Consider the following 17,839-nt stretch of genomic DNA (forward strand, 5'->3'; position numbering starts at 1 on the left):
TTGTGTTGTAAACTTTTAAGCAGAATTTTATATGTAAACGAAGTACTTATAGTTTTGTGGAGGTTCCAGGCAGAATTGCAAATCTTAATAAAACATGTCATTTTGTGTTAAAAAAACATACAGTTTAAAAGACGAGATTAACCATGCATCTCTTCAAATGAAATACTGGATTAGCATATTCTAGCAAAATAAGATGACATGAGACTCGGAAACCAGAAACTCGACAATGCTCCGTCCTCTTACCAGCATACACAATACCCGGAAACCCATTGCAGGAAATTATTCATAAAACAGTCAGCAACGAACCCCACTGCACTCTGCAATGCGCTAGACCAATTCCTGTTTTCGAACCAAATACATTTTATCTATAACTAACTTATGATTAAAAAAAAAAACATTGTGAAATGACGGTGAGAAGGCCTAATGGAGGTTTTCGTTTTCAACAACACGTTTTGGAAAGGCGGAGTTGTTGTTTTTTTTGGTTAAAATCTAGCTTTTGGTGGACGTGATACTGACTTAAGTGTGACTCCATTGTTTTGGAATGTTCGTCTGTTTTTTTCTTTCTCTCATCTCCGTTCGTCTGTCTCTTTCGTTTTGGTCTCAGACCTTCTATGCGCTTTTGTCGTTGCCTTTATCGTTACGCAATTTAGAAAGAGTTGGATTTTATAATTTTTTTTCTTCTTCATATTCTCGTTTATCAAATGATACCGTAATTTTTTTTTTTTTTTTTTTTTTTGACAGCTTGCCCTCTAAGCCCAGTCTGTATCCTTTGCTCTTCTTTAGTGAGACTAAAGGTTACTCTTTATCATTCAATTATTGTTTATTATTTTTATATTTCGTATATTTCTTTTTTTATTTTAATTCCATTTTCTCTCTCTTTGTGTATATATATATATATATATATATATATATATATGTATATATATATAATTTTTTTTTATATACAAACAGTAAATCCGTTAAGTCACGTGTCTCGAATTTTAAATTCATTATTATTATTGTTATTATTATTACTCAGCGAAATTTCTAGTACGTCATTTTACGTTCTAATGGTGGCTGTATTTATTTTTCATTTGATTTTTTTTTCCTTTTTTTCTTTTTTTTCATTTCAGACGAAATGCCGTTTTCTCCAGATGGCACAAAGAAAACGGATTTGATGAGAATCACGTAATTTTTAGGAGGGAAATGTGATTCTCTTTCCATCGCGTTATTTCATCTTTTGTTTCCTTTCTTCGTATTTTTCTTCTTCCTCTTTCTCCTTTTCTCTTCATTAGAGAAAAAATGGTGGCGTTTTTTTTAGGTTGTGATGGGTATTGTTGTTTTTATTAATAAAATTAAAACTATCGTCACCATTCCGAATTTTATTATCATCACCTTCATCATCATACCTGTTCCTCTGTCCCAGTCGTTTCATCTTTATTATTATTTGCAACATCATCATCATCACCATATTTTTTTCTACTATTAGCATCGTCGTCACCAGATGTAGCATTTCAAATTAAAAAAAAACATTTGCCCGCCATTCCAGGAGCAGCGGATCCGTCCACGAGGCGATCAGATTTCTTCAAGCGGAGCACGAGACGGTGTTGAGTGGCCTTCACCAGCAGATCCAACTCCTTCAGCAGCGGTGTGATGGTTAGTCTGTTTTTGTTCTTGGTGTGCAGTTCAGTGTAGTAGGGGAGTTGTTTAGAGTTTGTATTATATATTTGTAAGTGTTAATATGTGTATATGTATGGGGGGAGGGGTGCTGTTCCTCCCACCCAGCAAGTGAGGCGGGCTGTGGGTCCTGTTGGGAGGGCAAATGTTGGGGTGTAGGATGGGAACGAGAGTTACTCGCCTGTGCCCTGGCAGGCGCCAACTCATTATGAGGTCTGTGGGGCAAAGCCCAAAGAAACCCCATTTGACATTGGGCCCCATAGCCTGCCGACTCCCTTAATATGGGGCAGCGTCAGCGGGCGTGGCAGAGGTGGTATCCACCCAGAGCGACGACCCGAGGCTTAACCTCAGCCGAGAAATACAGGTAGGCACTTGGAACATTCGGTCCTTGTGGCAGGATGAGTGCTTACTTCTGCTATCGGGGGAACTGGAGCGGTTGGGAGGTGGTTGCCATCTCCAACCGACTTCAACCCTTGGTAGTTGAAGTAACACCAGTTGATGAACCTACTATGGCACTAAGACTCAAGCATCTTTTGGCTTCATGTCTCTTATTGCTGTGTACACTCCAAACTATGTTTGCAAACTCAATATCCCCGGTGAGACATTCACATTGTTCTGGGTGACTTCAATGTGGTATCAAGCTATGATCAAGCTGGCAATGAGATGTCTGTCAGCCCCTATGGCTCGGGAGCTGATCCTTGTAGCAAGAACAACCTCCCAGAGATTGAGCAATTTTGGCTCCTGGTATCAGCGCTCAAACCCGCATCACTGGACATGGAATAGCAATACATGTACTGTGGCCAAAAAGACTGACCACAATCTTGTCAGCACTCACTGGAGGATCCTTCAGAATTGCAGGGTTTACCGGAGTGCCATTTTCTGTGGCACTGACCATAGACTGTTAGTGGCTAACCTACCGGTCCACTTCAAAACAGTGGCAACTCTAGGGTGTTTCACTTGGACAGACTGAGGAAGGAGATGTTTGCTCGTGGGTTCACCACGTCAGTCTCTGATCAATTCATAAAACTTGAAAACTTAACAGACACAGTTACTTTGTGGGAGTCCTTCAAGAGTAAAACACTCAAAGCAGCGCCTCGCCCTGAGGGCAAGGCAAAATTTCATCTCCCTGGAGACACTGGAGGCCACTGAAGCATATTGCATGGCTCGGCTATATGGCGATCAGGACCTGTGTTGCTCTTTGGTGAGTATGGCTCGGATACTGCTGAGAAGGGACAAGGAATAGCTCATCAGGAATCTTGCTGAGGAGTGTAGGGTGGATGTGGCCATGCGCTCCCGTCGGCGTTAGTCCCTTGATGATGATGATATGTATATGCATATATGCACACACACACATGCGTGTGTGTGTGTGTGTGTGTGTGTGTGTGTGTGTGTGTGTGTGTGTGTGTGTGTGTGTGCAGGTACAGGGGCAAATCCCAATCAATTTTAAGTTAAGATAATGGTAAAATAGTAAATGATTTAGTCTTGAGTAACATCTAGATTTAGTGGATAATACTTTTCAGCTATGTTATTTTTCTTCTTCGTCCTTAAATGCAGTTAAAAGATTAACAAAAATACAGAACAGAAATATAAGTAAAAAGCAATTGCATAAATACGTAATGAAGGCTAACAAATGAGTTATTAGATATTGACTTTATTTCTCTCTAGTAAATCAATCGAAAAGGTAAATAGATAAAGCTAAATACGTCGGGGAGAGCTTTTACACACCGAGACTGGCTAGCGCTATACTGTGTAGCTCTCAGCCATAATGGATTAGTCCGAGTTCGCGGGGTTCCCCATTTTGTATGTGTGCATATATAGTGTACGTGTGCATATCGTATCTTAGAGGATCGTCATTGACCTGTGGTTAAGAGAATGGTCACAGATAAATAATTCACTGAGTTTATCATTTTCATTGTATTTTTTTGTGGTGTTTTGCGCAGTAACTCACGAGCTCCTTTGCCCTTGGTTCGTGCCGGAGTGGAGGATATTTGCGGCACGAGGACTTGATTCGATTTCCTATAATACTGCGATTTTTTACTAGTAACTATAAGTTTGATCATATATTGTGTATGTGTATACACGCACACACACACACACACACACACACACACACACACACACACACACACACACACACACACACACACACACACACACACACACAACGCATGCTATATGTATTTGTATGTCTATGTTACTTTTTTAAAACATTCAGTGAGTTAACGCAACATTACTCGATTCCAGACCTGCAGTTCGAGGCGCACCTGCGCCACGTGACGCAGACCGGCGAGGACGCCCTGCGCAAACAGGTGTCCGAGCTGAAGAAGGTGCTGGATGAGCGGACGGGCCGCGTCTCGCAGCTGGAGGGGCAGCTGGCGGAGCAGCAGAAGCTCCTGGCTGACGAGCAGGAGCAGCACCGGTGGCGCGAGGTGCAGCTGAAACAGCAGGTGGAGGCTGGCGAGCAGCGGGTGGCTGAGCTGCGCGGCGAGGTGGCCAAGCTGCGGGCACAGGTTCGGGATCTGCGCGTGTACAGCTCCGCCCTGCGCACGGTGGGCGGCCGCGGCCCGTCCACCGCCCGCACCTCCTCCAGGACCAGCGCCAGCGCACGCCCGCTCTCCCGGAGCTCGCGGGCGTCCGTGGGCTCGCTGGACTCGCTCGAGTCGTCGGGGCCGCGCAGCCTGGGCTCGGAGGACGGCGAGGCAGGCTCGTGGCGCGGCGCGCGGCTCGGTGGCGGCGCCGGCCACGTCTCCGCCAGGCACGCGCGCCCCGAGAAGGCGCCGCTCAGCCCTGGCGCGCGCAACACCTTCTCGCTGCCGCCTACGCTGCCGGTCACGCCGCCCTCGCTGCCGCCCCTCGCCTCCCTGCCGTCGCAGCGCCCGTCCTCCTCGAACATCGTCCTGCCGCCCATCTCTGCCAGCCAGGGGGTGTCCCGCCCGCACGTCCGGCGGCAGCTGCGCCTGGCCTCCGCGCCCATCCTCGACATCGAGCGCAGCGACCCCCCTCCGCAGCGCGACCCCGCATGACCCCTCATGGCCTCGGCTCCACCGCAGAGAGTGCCCCTCCGCAGTGCTCCCCCGCACGCTGCCGGGGTCGGCGTTGCCGCATCCTCCAGGAGGGCGTCAGGGGCGTGGGGCAGCCGAGCGGCTTCCAGCTCCTCCAGGGACCAGAAACCATAGAGAGCGGCGCAATGGAGCTCCTGCGGCAGGTCACCGGGACTGACGTTTACGTCCTCCGGATTTCACAAAGGTCATGCTGGGAGATTTGAGGGACTTTGGTGGCCTGCTTTGCACGAGACTCGAGTGCAGCCGAAACTTGTTCAGTCGTGAGTGTATGGCATTTGCTGCAGAGATATGCAATGAAACATAATGGAAAAAAAAGTGATCAATATAAAATACAGTTACGAAACATCTAATAGTAAACCTGCATGAAGGATGACTGAGATTTAGCGTTCTTTTGATATAGTGACTCAACACGGTGTATATATGAATTGACCTTGACTGACCTGTGATACGGTTGCGATTCGGAAAGACAACGAAGGGATCGTGATGATAATGACATAACCAGAGAGAGAAAATGAATATTGGGAGAGCTCGTTCCATTTTGTTCTGCTTATGGTATACATATCAAGTAATTTTAAACACTCCTTGTATCTGTTGGAAAAGGAGTGAGATTACTGAGTTTTCTGTTTTGATTATTTTCACAATAAAGATCTTTTTAGTACTGCACTTCTTTTGAAATGATTTCATATACTTTTAATAAAGAGTGAGTCTTTTGTAATCGGCTGTATCCCTTAGTATGAGCAAAGACATTTCCTTATAGTTTTTTGCAACTGTCATTCTAAAATATTAATAAACCACACACATACACACACAATTTTTAATTTTGATTAGATTCATGATTTTGAATGAAGGGTATGAATACCATTTGGCATTAAATGGATCTCCAATGGAACTGGAGAAAAAAATACTGTATTTGTAGTGCTATCAAACGAAATATAAAATGCCTTCGTAGCCCTCAATGGGAAACGAGTATATATTAAAATATATTCCAAACATACAATGAAGATTTTTTCATGTTCAATGAAATATCGATCATTGCAATTTTCTTGTTTATGTGCGTGGAGGCAAAATTATGATAAAAGGAGAAAAAAAAATATTTACACCAGTCCACCCTAGGTACAAACGCATAACCAGGTTCCGTTAATAAAAAAAGAAAAAAAAGAAAACGAAGCAACGGAAATTTTGGCCTGCAACTTATGTACAGTATATATTTTTTAAGATATCCCTCTTTTGGATTCAGTGGATATTTCCCATTTTCTGACATTCGGATAACTCCTCCACAGTGTTACATGAAACGATGTATTGTATATATACACCTTTTTTTCTAAACCGGACGTCAGTTGCCGTGATATTGACAGCCAATGTGTGTAATAAGTATAAAGTTCATATTCATCTACGGTAACTGGAACTTTCATGTTTGAACAATATAGAACTTTGAATTTAGAAATAGCGATACCTCATATTGTATCTTTGATTATTTTCCTGGTTATTGTTTTTTTATGGTCATTACAAATCAAATTACCATATGACGCTTTATTATTGTTGTTACATTTAGTATTTATACTATTGCTCTTATTGCTATTGTTTATTTTTCTATTGTTAATATCATTATTAACAATATTGATATTATTATTATTACTTTGCTGTTGCTATTATTATTATTATTATTATTATTATTATTATTATTATTATCAATATTTTATTATTATTATTTTTTATCATTATTATGGTTATTGTTGTTGTTATAATTATGATTAGCAACATTATTGTTAGTGTTATTTTTATTCATCATTATTATTATGGATATCATCATTATTATAAGTTAAGAGAAGATATGTATCCATCATTAATCTGGCACTTCATGATAATGATGCCGATAATTTTGTTTATATATATATACTATTGCCTTATACTGATGCCGTTCTTGCCCCATGGAAAATACTGTGCAAATTACAGTTTTGTATTATATTATCCCAGATTTTTAGAAATTCTTTCCTTCTGAATTTGTAAAGCTACAGTATTTTTTGTATGACTGAATTATTGTATTACTGAAACCCCACTGTTATCAGGATTAATTATAGTATAATACCAGTTTCTCGATACATTATTTTATATATATATATCCAATTCCATATTATGAATTAGAACACTTTGTAAAGAAAAAATGAAGTATATATATATGGTCATATTTTGAACTACGGAGTACTGTATTAAATTGATTTGAATGTATTCCACCTTTTTTCTAGCTAGTCGCATTTTCATAATTTTCCTTTTTATTTTCCCCAATTTGTTTTAATAAACATATTAACTTTTGCTTTTTACGTTTGCCCTTTCCTCTGCCGTTCTTTAATAAAAATGTATATCAGAAAACAAAGGAATTGCTGAAGTGAAGCATAAAAAGGATTTGTCAACAGTACGTTTCGTGTTCTAAGATGAAGTACCTATGATTTATATAGTACTGTTCACTGATTAGTCTTTAGGGGCAATCTCGCGACTAAAAAGTGCCTTTCTTTCCCCGATTTTGACTAAAAGGATACTTACTTTCCCTGATTTTGACTGAAGGGGTATTTTCTCCCTGAATTTGAGAGAGGATGCATTTCTCTTCTGATCTGAATTGAAGGGGCATGCTTTCCCTGATTTCGAGTGAAAGGGAATGCCTTCCCATAATTTCGACCAAAGACAACGAAAACGGATACGGGCTAAAGTACATGTATGTTTTTGTAAGATGCGCTAATATGAAGACCGAAGGTTTGAAAACAAACGTTATAGTTCGTCACAATTATTTATGTTTTATTATTGTTTTTGAATTGCATCACCCAGTCCCTCTTCTCGAAATATCCTGAAAGTTGGTGAGATTAAATTCTTCACTGGCTGATTTTGGAGTCAGTCTTATTCTGTTTGAAGAGAAATATTTTGTATTAAAACACTTAAATATAACTTCGGCCCAGGAACTATATATATGTGCCACTAAATATATATATATATATATATATATATACATATATACATATATATATATGTATATATGTATATATATATATATAAATGTATGTATACATATATATATGTGTGTGTGTGTGTGTGTGTGTAAAATGTCTATTACTGAACAATTCTTTGCAGTAATACAATATAGAAAGTGTTTATTGTTTCATATAGATTAATATATAATGAATAAAAGAATGAATCTATTCATTAAAAAATAAAACATAAATGGGTAATTAACACTGAAAGGCAATAAAAAAAATAAAAAACCCTTCACTGTACTTGTTGAACTCCATCTTTTGACGAGAGTTTGTTTATATCACACCTAACACATACGAATTGTTTACCTCATGGTTCTCAGGTCCCCAGCTGTTTTTCTCATCATAGTAACCCTGTCAGCCTCTTTCCTGAAGGATTCAGACGGTGCGATCCAGTCACTTGTCCCAGCGGAATATTTGCTGCAAAAAACTTTATTATGAGACGTAAGGCGAAATATGATATTATTTATGCAGAAGAAGAGAAGAATATTTTTTTTCTTAGAACGTGCCTATTACATTTGGAATACTTGTATTGTATGTCAAGTGGTATTTAAGACTCGTATGCAGAATGTATTTAGAATACTGTAAAGTTCAGATGCTGATTGTATTCCAGTTAGATATTTCTTAATTTATATATGCCCAAAATCATGGGTATCAGCCACAATAATAAGGTAAACACAGATTCAGTATCTTCTTAGGTTTTTTTTTTCCTTGCCAGCACTCTGACGAAAGACACCAAACATTTAGAATATATTAAAAGGACTGCATCTATTTCGACTAGACACACCTTTTACCTAGGCCTACCATTACTCATGAATACAAACACACAAAGTGTTCACAACAATAAAAGTAAACAGTCACAATAGAACCGCAATAAAAAAAAAAGACATTTCGACCTCGTCAGGAGTTCCTCATCACTCAAAATAGATCCATTTCCGTGGTTTTGCCACGTCCGACGAGGAACGCTTAAAGTGTTCGAAGTGTCATGTTTTTTTTTATTCCCTAACTATCGTGGCAGTGTTTAGTTTTCTCTCGACTCATATTTAGCTCAGGAAGCCAACTCACACGTCCTACTTACCAGTACTTGGACAAGGGACAGCCGACAATGTACAGAACGTGGGACTCCTTTTCGCAACCGAGACTCCGAGCCTTTGCTGTTTCAAGGGTGGCGTTGACGGGGTCCTGGGCTGCCAGATCCTGAGATCGGGCCTGCGTTCGGTCATGGGCGTAGGCGTGGGAGAATGGGCGCACTCGAAACGTTAACACGCCTTCGTAAATTTCCTTCACTTCTTGCTCGTCTGTTCCTAGGCACTGAAGGGATGAGGCAGACATTCAGCAGGAGGAAAGGGAAGAAGAAGGGAGGCAAGAGGGGATGGGATAGGGGGGAGGAAGAGGAAGAGAAGAAGAAGAGGAAGAGGAAGAAGAAGAAGAAGAAGAAGAAGAAGAAGGAGGAGGTGGGGGAGGAGGGAAGAGGGGATGAAGAGGAACAGGAGAAGGGAAGAGGGGATGGGTGGAGGAAGAGGAGGAGGAGGAGAAGATGAAGAGGTGGAGAAGAGGAAGAAGAAGACAAAAGAAAGAAAAAAAATAATTCGAGGACAAGGGAAAAAATTAAATAAAAAATAAAAAAGGAAAAAGAGAAAAATGAGAAGAAATGACAAGAAGACGTGAATGAAAAAAATACACTTACAAGCTAGAACACGATACTAGAAAAGCAGTAGCTGACGGTATTTGCGATTTTACATTGAAGGTTGAAACGTGTTTTTTTCAGTAGTGCAAAAATCACCGCACTTACAGCTTGCATAAAGAAGAAGCTGTTGTCATCATCTGCTCTGCTTCCAACGCCCACGTATAAGACAAAAGGACCCGGCTGAAAGAGAGAGGACAAAGGCATTAGCATACGGGTGATTACGATTAAAATGAGCGTAATATAAAAAGGAATTTGAATGGAAATATTAACCTAAGTGTTTAAGCTATTCACACAGTTTCCATTTCTTGCTCAGTATCTTAACTCAGAACGGTTGATTAATATCTATCACCTATTCTCATTTATTTATTGTCCATTGCTATCATTCTATTGTGAAGCATGCAAATGGTACGTTAAAGAGGCGTGGATAGTTTTAAGACTCCGACTCTCTCTCTCTCTCTCTCTCTCTCTCTCTCTCTCTCTCTCTCTCTCTCTCTCTCTCTCTCTCTCTCTCTCTCTCTCTCTCTCCCTCCCTCCCTCCCTCCCTCTCTCTCTCTCACTTTCTCCCTTTTCCTCTCCCTCCCTCACTTCCTCTCTCTCTCTCTCTCTCTCTCTCTCTCTCTCTCTCTCTCTCTCTCTCTCTCTCTCTCTCTCTCTCTCTCTCTCTCTCTCTCTCTCTCTCTCTCTCTCTCTCTCTCTCTCTCTCTCCCTCCCTCCCTCCCTCTCTCTCTCTCACTTTCTCCCTCTTCCTCTCCCTCCCTCCCTCCCTCACTCCCCCCCCCCCTCTCTCTCTCTCTCTCTCTCTCTCTTCCTTTCGCGAATCGGCTTCTTACTTTCTTCTTAGGGATAATATTGTAGTGGCAAGGATGACTTCGAAGCTGAATCTTCGTGGCTCGTCGGATCTCATCTTCGAACCATTCGGAATAGTTGTCCGCCAATAATCTAAATGAGTAACAAAATTGGTGTTTTAAAATGGTGTTGATTATTAAAAGATCATCATTGTGGAGTAACTGACGTGTTTTTTTTTCTGTAAATTAGGATATTTATTAATTAATCTACGTGATTGTAGTGAAAAATGTCGTTTCACAATACCAAACGAAGCAAACCACAAATATAACTCAATAATTGACGCGGACCTATGCACATTCCTGAGCTGCACGTGTGGGCGGTAGTTGATGAGCCTTGGATCGAAGTAATGGTGTTGCTCCCAGCCCGTCACGTGGGCGCCCGCAGCACCGGCGTGGGCGGTTCGAGACACCTCGGGCACCACCGCCTGCAGGCCCCGACGCACGCCTTCGGTGTATAGCCACCAGTCCCAGTCCACCCCGCTCTGTGGTTGGGGAGAAAATGATAAAGCGCACGTGGGTTAGGGGGCTGGAGGGTTATAAGATGGTTAGAGAAAGTCACGTTATGGGAGTATGTTCATTTGGGCACGTATACACTCGGATGTGCGTTTAAGCATGCCTACATATGTATAAACTAGCGCATGTCTGCCTGTATGTATGCGCGTGCATCGAACCCTTTCCGCGACTTGCACTTACACCGGCGGGCACCCAGTCCGGCAGGACCTGCGTCGCCCACCTTCGGCAGGTCATCCAGCCATATTGCGGGTACATGTCGGCACGGAGGAGAGTCGTCGGGTCACAGGCCGTGCTCGGGTAGGAGTTCTGACCGAAGGCGCTGACCAGATAGAGCGTCGGGTCACGGGTCAGCAGCCAGGCGGTCTGGTGGAAATAACTGCTTGGAACGGGGGAGGGGGAGAAAGTAGATGTCAGCGGTGATAATGGCAGGAGAACAACGAAAGGCTAAAGAGAAAAAAGGATACTGACCTGAAGGAGGAATCGTGAATAGGACCAGTCTGTAAGTTTATTGACAACAGGATGACTGGAAGCGCTATTATATATATATATATATATATATAGAGAGAGAGAGAGAGAGAGAGAGAGAGAGAGAGAGAGAGAGAGAGAGAGAGAGAGAGAGAGAGAGAGAGAGAGAGACTTCTTGTTTAATTGTGTGAGCTATTTTATTTTATGTTAAACCCCTTTGCTTCATTTTTTCTTTCTTTCTTTTTTCTTTATTTTTTACTGTTCCAACATTTTCGTCTTTGATCACTTTAAACATCATAATAAGGGGCATACAGGAAGAAAATTGCACCATGCTACTAGAGTTTCGAAACATCTCGCTGCGATTCGATGTAAATGCTTCGCGAAACAAGACTCGAACACGAGTTGTATGCAACTCTTTTGACCACAGTGATGCATGAAAACACAGAGCTGTACTATCTAAAAATACCGTGAAATCCCGACTCTCTGTACTGAGCGTAGTGGGAGTTAATTCCATCCAATTGAATATAAAATAGTTTGCTGAAAAGGCGGTTGAGTTAATCGATAAACTTATTAGATATTGATGAATATCAGTGCCAGAATTCATTTTCGGCGTATAGTATGGAGACACGGGGAAAGTAAGGAAGTTGAAGATTCCATTCAAACTAAGAGTTGCCCCGCATACCTCAAGATGTCTGGAGCGAGAAGAAGGTCATCCTCAAGCAGGATGGCCTTGTTGACATGCGGCCATCGGTTGAACACGCTGTACAGAGCAAATGCTATGTTCATGTTCGTTCTGAAAATCGTAACTGTAAATTACTCGCACTAAAAATGACACCATTCTATTAAAAAAAGGGTAATTTTATCAAATTACGAGAAAAAGTTAATACCCATGACAAAAATACAAACCTAAAATAGGTCTCTCACCTCGTATTCTCCCCCGGCAAGCCCTGGGGCGAGTGAACCGCCACCTCGACTCCGAAGAGCCTCGCCAGGTGCAGGGTCTCCAGGTGCGGCCCGTCCACCACCACAAGCACTCGCGTCTCCCCGGATCCCGCCACGTCGCCCAGGTTCCTCAAAAGCCTAAGGAAACGCGGGAATGAGGGCTGCTCTTACCCTTACTGTGTCCTACTAGTTTTCTGTAGTCATTTTCTTTTACTTGGTGGGCGAAATGTGTGAGAAAATACACTGATGGACATAGAATACGAAACACATCACCCATGCCTGAAGAACAAAATGGAGCCCTTACCTGTAGAGGTGGAATGGCTTGTTCGCGGTTACTATGGCCACTGGGATTTCCTCCGCCATCGGGATCGGAGGCTGTTTGGAGAGCGAAAAGGGAGGAGAGAAATAGATCAAGCTGGCATATTTATAACGGTAGGCTCCGTAGATAAATACTTATTGCAGAGGCAGATGTATTCAACATGTAAATGACTATATGCATATCTAAAGAACTTTCTTATTCGACAATTACATAGTGACGAAATCCTGAGGAAAACTTCTAAACGCACATCAATACATTAAAATGAAGAATAATACGCTTATATATATAGTCATTTATTTAGTTATATATGTTACACGTAGTCATGTATAAATAATATACATTTGCAATTACAAAACCCCAATTACAGTCGGCAAACCCCACACTACCCCAGCCGCTGACCGAAGAACCGGAAGTGCAGAGACAAGGTCACGTGACTCACCGGGCGTGGGCGGCGGGCTGGCACCAGAGGCCGCCCGCAGCTGCACAGGTCTCGGTAGCCCTCGTACGAGCGGCAGAACTCCGCCTGGTCTTTCAACTCCGCCTCCTCGTGCCAACTGCAGCCTCGGTCTGAGAGGGTTTGGTCTGAGCATCATTGTGTGGGTTTTGTTTGGAATTAGTCCATCTCTCTCTCTCTCTCTCTCTCTCTCTCTCTCTCTCTCTCTCTCTCTCTCTCTCTCTCTCTCTCTCTCTCTCTCTCTCTCTCCCTCTCTCTCTCTCCCTCTCTCTCTCTCTCCCTCCCTCTCTCTCTTCCTCCCTCTCTCTCTCTCTCTCTCTCTCTCTCTCTCTCTCTCTCTCTCTCTCTCTCTCTCTCTCTCTCTCTCTCTCTCTCTCTCTCTCTGACTTAATTATTTAATATATTTATTCAGTGGCTTTGACATCACACCGACAACAGTTTTCATTTATCTACAGAAACTAAATAGAACTACAACCGCATCAGTCACTTACATCACATGATCCAAATCTTGCGCCGACCTTTCTAACGCCTTCCCATTCACATGAATATTCAATGATCATCACTATCAATTACACAACCCATACCTTGCAACGCTCTTTCCTCTTTGTCAATATACATTCCCATCACCATGCGCTTACCATCATCATCTTCATCACTCTCACCACCACCATTCTCATGCAAGGAGTCCATACCTCGCGGCGCCCTTTCCAGCGTCATCTCCAGGAAGAGGCTCCTCGCGGGTCTCTTGTACTCCCGCGTCGCGACGGCCTCCGCGATGACCTTTCCCCGCGACAGGTCAGCGGTCGCTCGATGGGGGGGTGACCCCGTGACTGCCGCCATGGCCCAGGCCTCGCCCGTACTAACCCGGGGCAGCATGCGGGCACCCATTCTTACCAGGGCATCTTCCCCTTCCGGAGACAGGAAGGTGAGGAAATCCGGCTGCATGGGGAGGAGACAGGGAGCGCGTGGATAATTAAAGACGGCCTTTTTCTATCTTGCTTTATGTTACATTAAGCAATTATGTAATCAGTGATACTCTACAACAGCAATCTGGGTGCCACGGCAACCTGGGATGCCTGGGCAGTACCTAGGTGTGTCACAAGATTCCGCAGTAAAATAAATTTCGTATCTATATTTTAATTCGGTTTCTTATGGAATATATATTATGCTTGTCACATGAGCATGTGATTATCTTGTTCTAAGCTCTAGTAATCTGTGGAACAGACGAATAAAGAAAGTGTTGCCGCAGAAATGATTCTGTGACTTAAGAGTGCCATTGCTGAGAAGGGTTTGGGAACCACTGATCTACTAGAATATATTTATGTAAGCAATGGGTACTGATGCTGGATTGCTCTTCTAAGAAAAACAACGTTTGAATTAAGATTTCTAATAATGAATAAGTGATCATGACTCACGTGACATTTGTAGACTTAAACGAAAGCAGTATAAAAGGCAACAATCTAGAATTTTAAAACGTGTTCCCTCGCTTACATTTCCCTTACTAGCGCCAAACAATGTATTGTTATAGATTAGGATTTAACACCAATTCAAGATTGAGTACTTCCAAAAGGCCCCAAATCTACCATATTGCAAATGATTATTAAAAAAAAAAAAAAATGATGTTAGTCCCTAAAGAAATAATTACATACCAGGCCTACAACAATAACAACACGTCCAGGTTGCAGAGCTTCCAGAGAGTCTCGCAGATTTTTCCCTTCCGATGGCTGGTAAGTGCGAAATCGCCGACTCGCCATGACAGAGGCCGTGCGTTCGTTCAGGACAAGCATATGTATTCCTCCTTCCTCTCTTTTGCTTGTGAATTCGTAGAGCTGTAGATATTCAGGAGGTGAGATTGAGTTAGCCATGTTGTAACTGTGTTAAGTATTGTTGGTTCAGTTGTAGATCTCAAAATACTACTACTACTACATTAAAAGCGACGCAGTATGATATACTTATGTTTTTACTCTAGAAAGTATTTTTGAAGTCTAATTCCCTTTTAATCTTTGGGTTTACACTTCGGACACTGCAGGTTTTCAGTAAAGATCTGAGAAAATTGGACTAGTTTACCCTTCACTTAAAAAGAAAGTGGGTTAAAAAGAAAATGGGAATACGATTGTTATTCCTAAACTAAGAAAATTTAAAATATGACTTACAACTGTTCGTTCTTGCAAGATTCTCAAGTGGGTTGAGTTGATATGAATCGAAAGGTATAAATTGTTTTCTTCCAGAGCTAGAGAGGAGACAAAAAAAGAATGATTATGATGTAACACAAGAACTGGTGAAATTATCAATGTAAAGAAAGTAACTTATCAAATATCCAGTTGGTAAAAGATGAATTTTGAATCTTATAATTTGATTGTAACTCATAATTGATCGAAAAAAAATCATTTGGAAAGCAGTTATATGGCGTTGGAGTTTAAATTAGAATGATGAGAATGCTTTAATATTATTACTAGTATAATGAATGATAAAAACGCTTGGTTCATTGCAAGAGAGAGAGAGAGAGAGAGAGAAGAGAGAGAGAGAGAGAGAGAGAGAGAGAGAGAGAGAGAGAGAGAGAGAGAGAGAGAGAGAGAGAGAGAGAGAGAGAGAGAGAGAGAGAGAGAGAGATCAGAAATCATGTCAAACAGAAAAACAGAGAGCGAGCCAAAACGCCAATAAACAAGAAAAAAAATAATAACAGAGGCAGACGGACAGGCGCAGAATCCACCCCAACATACCATTTATTCTCTTCCACTTCTCGAGCGAAATCTCTGCCCTCTCCCAGGATCTTGCTAACTCGCTCGCTTCCGTTGCCATGACGAGCAAAGTCGCTAAAAGTATCCACGCCATCTGCCTGTTGTGGAGACGCAAATTCTGCGCAAAAATGTTCGTAATCATTAGCGAATATGAAAGGAAAGGGAATGGAATATAACCGAGATACTGGCAACAGACATTTTGGAATAATTGGGAAAATTATGTAAAATGATGCACCTATCTTGGAATGGGAAAGTTTAAATTGCGGCATTTACAGTAATGCTTGGGTCATCTTCTGATGTTTCTGTGTGTGTGTTTGTGTGTGAATATGTATATGCATATGCACATATATATATATGTACAAACACACACACACACACACACACATACACACACACACACACACACACACACACACACACACACACACACACACACACACATACGCATACACACGCACACACACGCGCGCGCGCGAGCGCGCATATATATGTATATCTAAATATATATATATATATATATATATATATATATTCATGTATGTATATATGTATATGTATGTGTATACACACACACAAACACATATATATTTATATATATATATACACATATACACACGTATATGCGTATACATACATATATATATATATATATATATATATATACATACATTTATATTTATATATGTGTGTGTGTGTGTGTGTGTGTGTGTGTGTGTGTGTGTGTGTGTGTGTGTGTGTGTGTGGTGTGTGTGTGTGTAATTTGATGTGTTTCTTCCTTTCCCTCACTTTCCTTAATGCTTAGCTGTCATTCAACACTTCATAAAACATAACACTTCAGAGTAATATCATTATCACTTTTAATACATATTTTGCATTTTTTCTTCTCGTTTTTGGTATGTTTGCTATTGCTGTTGCTGTCAGTATCATTATCATAATTACTGTCATAGATTTAATCATTATTCTCATCATTACCATCATCAGAACTGTCGTAATCATGATTATCATCAGATCTGTTACTATCATTAATATTCTTATTATCAATAGTATTGTCTTGTCTTTAATTGGCGCTATCTCAGTGTTACCTTTTGAGCAGTGTATAACTAAACTAAAATATCCATTGATATAAATGCGTAAGTGAATTAATACACAAGCGCAATCAAATCTTACAGAACTTACCTTGTCTTTATGCTGTCTTCGATGGTCTTTTGAATATTTCCCCTCACGCAATGCAAATGATTTGTAAAGTATATGCATTTGGGACATGATGATTTCCCCTTAGACACTCTATCGTGCAATGTAATTTTATCACACTTCTTGTAACTCTTTACTGATAGAGAACATAGTAATGGAATAAAGTAGTCACCGCTTTTCTCTCCTTAACAGTTACACACTTTTGTAAATGTGAAATTAACTACACTAACACAACGCTGTTGTTTGAGGTAAATTGAGGTGAAAATTGTGGCAGTTTTTCCTGTATTGTCCCTCGCCTCGGGCAGTTTGACACGACAGAATAACTATAAAAGATAAATTAAACTGAGTGTATTAATGAAAAAAACTTCATTGTGGAAGGCTAACACCGTATCTTAAATGTGTGAAACAAATTCATTTTGATTTACAATGCGAATGAAATGTGAAAAAAAAATTTAACTCATAATATATAAATGTTTGTGCATTTCTCCGTCCCCGTACATTAAAAGTACTAGTTAACAGATAAAATTTACGTACATAATAAAATATATTTTAGATGATAGAATAAAGAACAATAAATATATGTTCGATACCTTTTTCCTTGGTAGCTTTTCATACTCAGAACAGTATTGCATCAGACACTCAAAATCTGTATAATTCACTCAAACGAATACTTGAATTTGTCTATAAAGTCATACAAAATGTACTTTGGTATTATATTTAGTATTAATAAAGGTTGCAAGGGGAGTAAGTTATAATAATCATGTGTCAGAATTTCCAACACGCTTACGAAATCGCAATTGTTCTAAGGCTCATGAGCTAGTCCATTAACACCCTTTTATAAGCGTTCTTACAAAAAATAAACAGGACAACAAAGTTATCAGATAATGAATAAAACATAAATTTAAATCGCAAAAAGCTTTGAAATATGTACCTGAGCCGATGATTAAGGC

General features: G+C 40.9%; 2 protein-coding genes across 2 annotated transcripts in view; one reads left to right on the forward strand and one right to left on the reverse strand.

The window, feature by feature from the left end:
* Nucleotides 1-5,384, forward strand: part of LOC125034316 — a 5,793-nt gene extending 409 nt beyond the window's left edge. The window contains exons 2-3 of the mRNA XM_047626108.1: nucleotides 1,529-1,635; nucleotides 3,901-5,384. Of these exons, the coding sequence (XP_047482064.1) occupies nucleotides 1,529-1,635; nucleotides 3,901-4,679 (886 nt within the window). The 3' untranslated portion in view covers nucleotides 4,680-5,384. The remainder of the gene's footprint in view (nucleotides 1-1,528; nucleotides 1,636-3,900) is intronic.
* A 1,316-nt stretch (nucleotides 5,385-6,700) lies between these two features.
* On the reverse strand, nucleotides 6,701-17,181 carry LOC125033275 (protein O-linked-mannose beta-1,2-N-acetylglucosaminyltransferase 1-like). Its single transcript, XM_047624661.1, has 16 exons — nucleotides 16,875-17,181; nucleotides 15,681-15,816; nucleotides 15,114-15,190; nucleotides 14,610-14,789; nucleotides 13,653-13,899; nucleotides 12,946-13,073; nucleotides 12,492-12,562; nucleotides 12,170-12,325; nucleotides 11,928-12,038; nucleotides 10,961-11,156; nucleotides 10,556-10,749; nucleotides 10,253-10,361; nucleotides 9,528-9,602; nucleotides 8,814-9,046; nucleotides 8,045-8,155; nucleotides 6,701-7,609 (listed from the first exon to the last, which is right to left on the reverse strand). The coding sequence occupies exons 1-16, from the start codon at nucleotides 16,959-16,961 to the stop codon at nucleotides 7,528-7,530; spliced, it is 2,193 nt and encodes a 730-aa protein (XP_047480617.1). The 5' UTR covers nucleotides 16,962-17,181; the 3' UTR covers nucleotides 6,701-7,527.
* Nucleotides 17,182-17,839: the final 658 nt, after the last annotated feature.

This window comes from Penaeus chinensis, chromosome 2, assembly GCF_019202785.1.
Source record: "Penaeus chinensis breed Huanghai No. 1 chromosome 2, ASM1920278v2, whole genome shotgun sequence".
Taxonomy (NCBI): domain Eukaryota; kingdom Metazoa; phylum Arthropoda; class Malacostraca; order Decapoda; family Penaeidae; genus Penaeus; species Penaeus chinensis.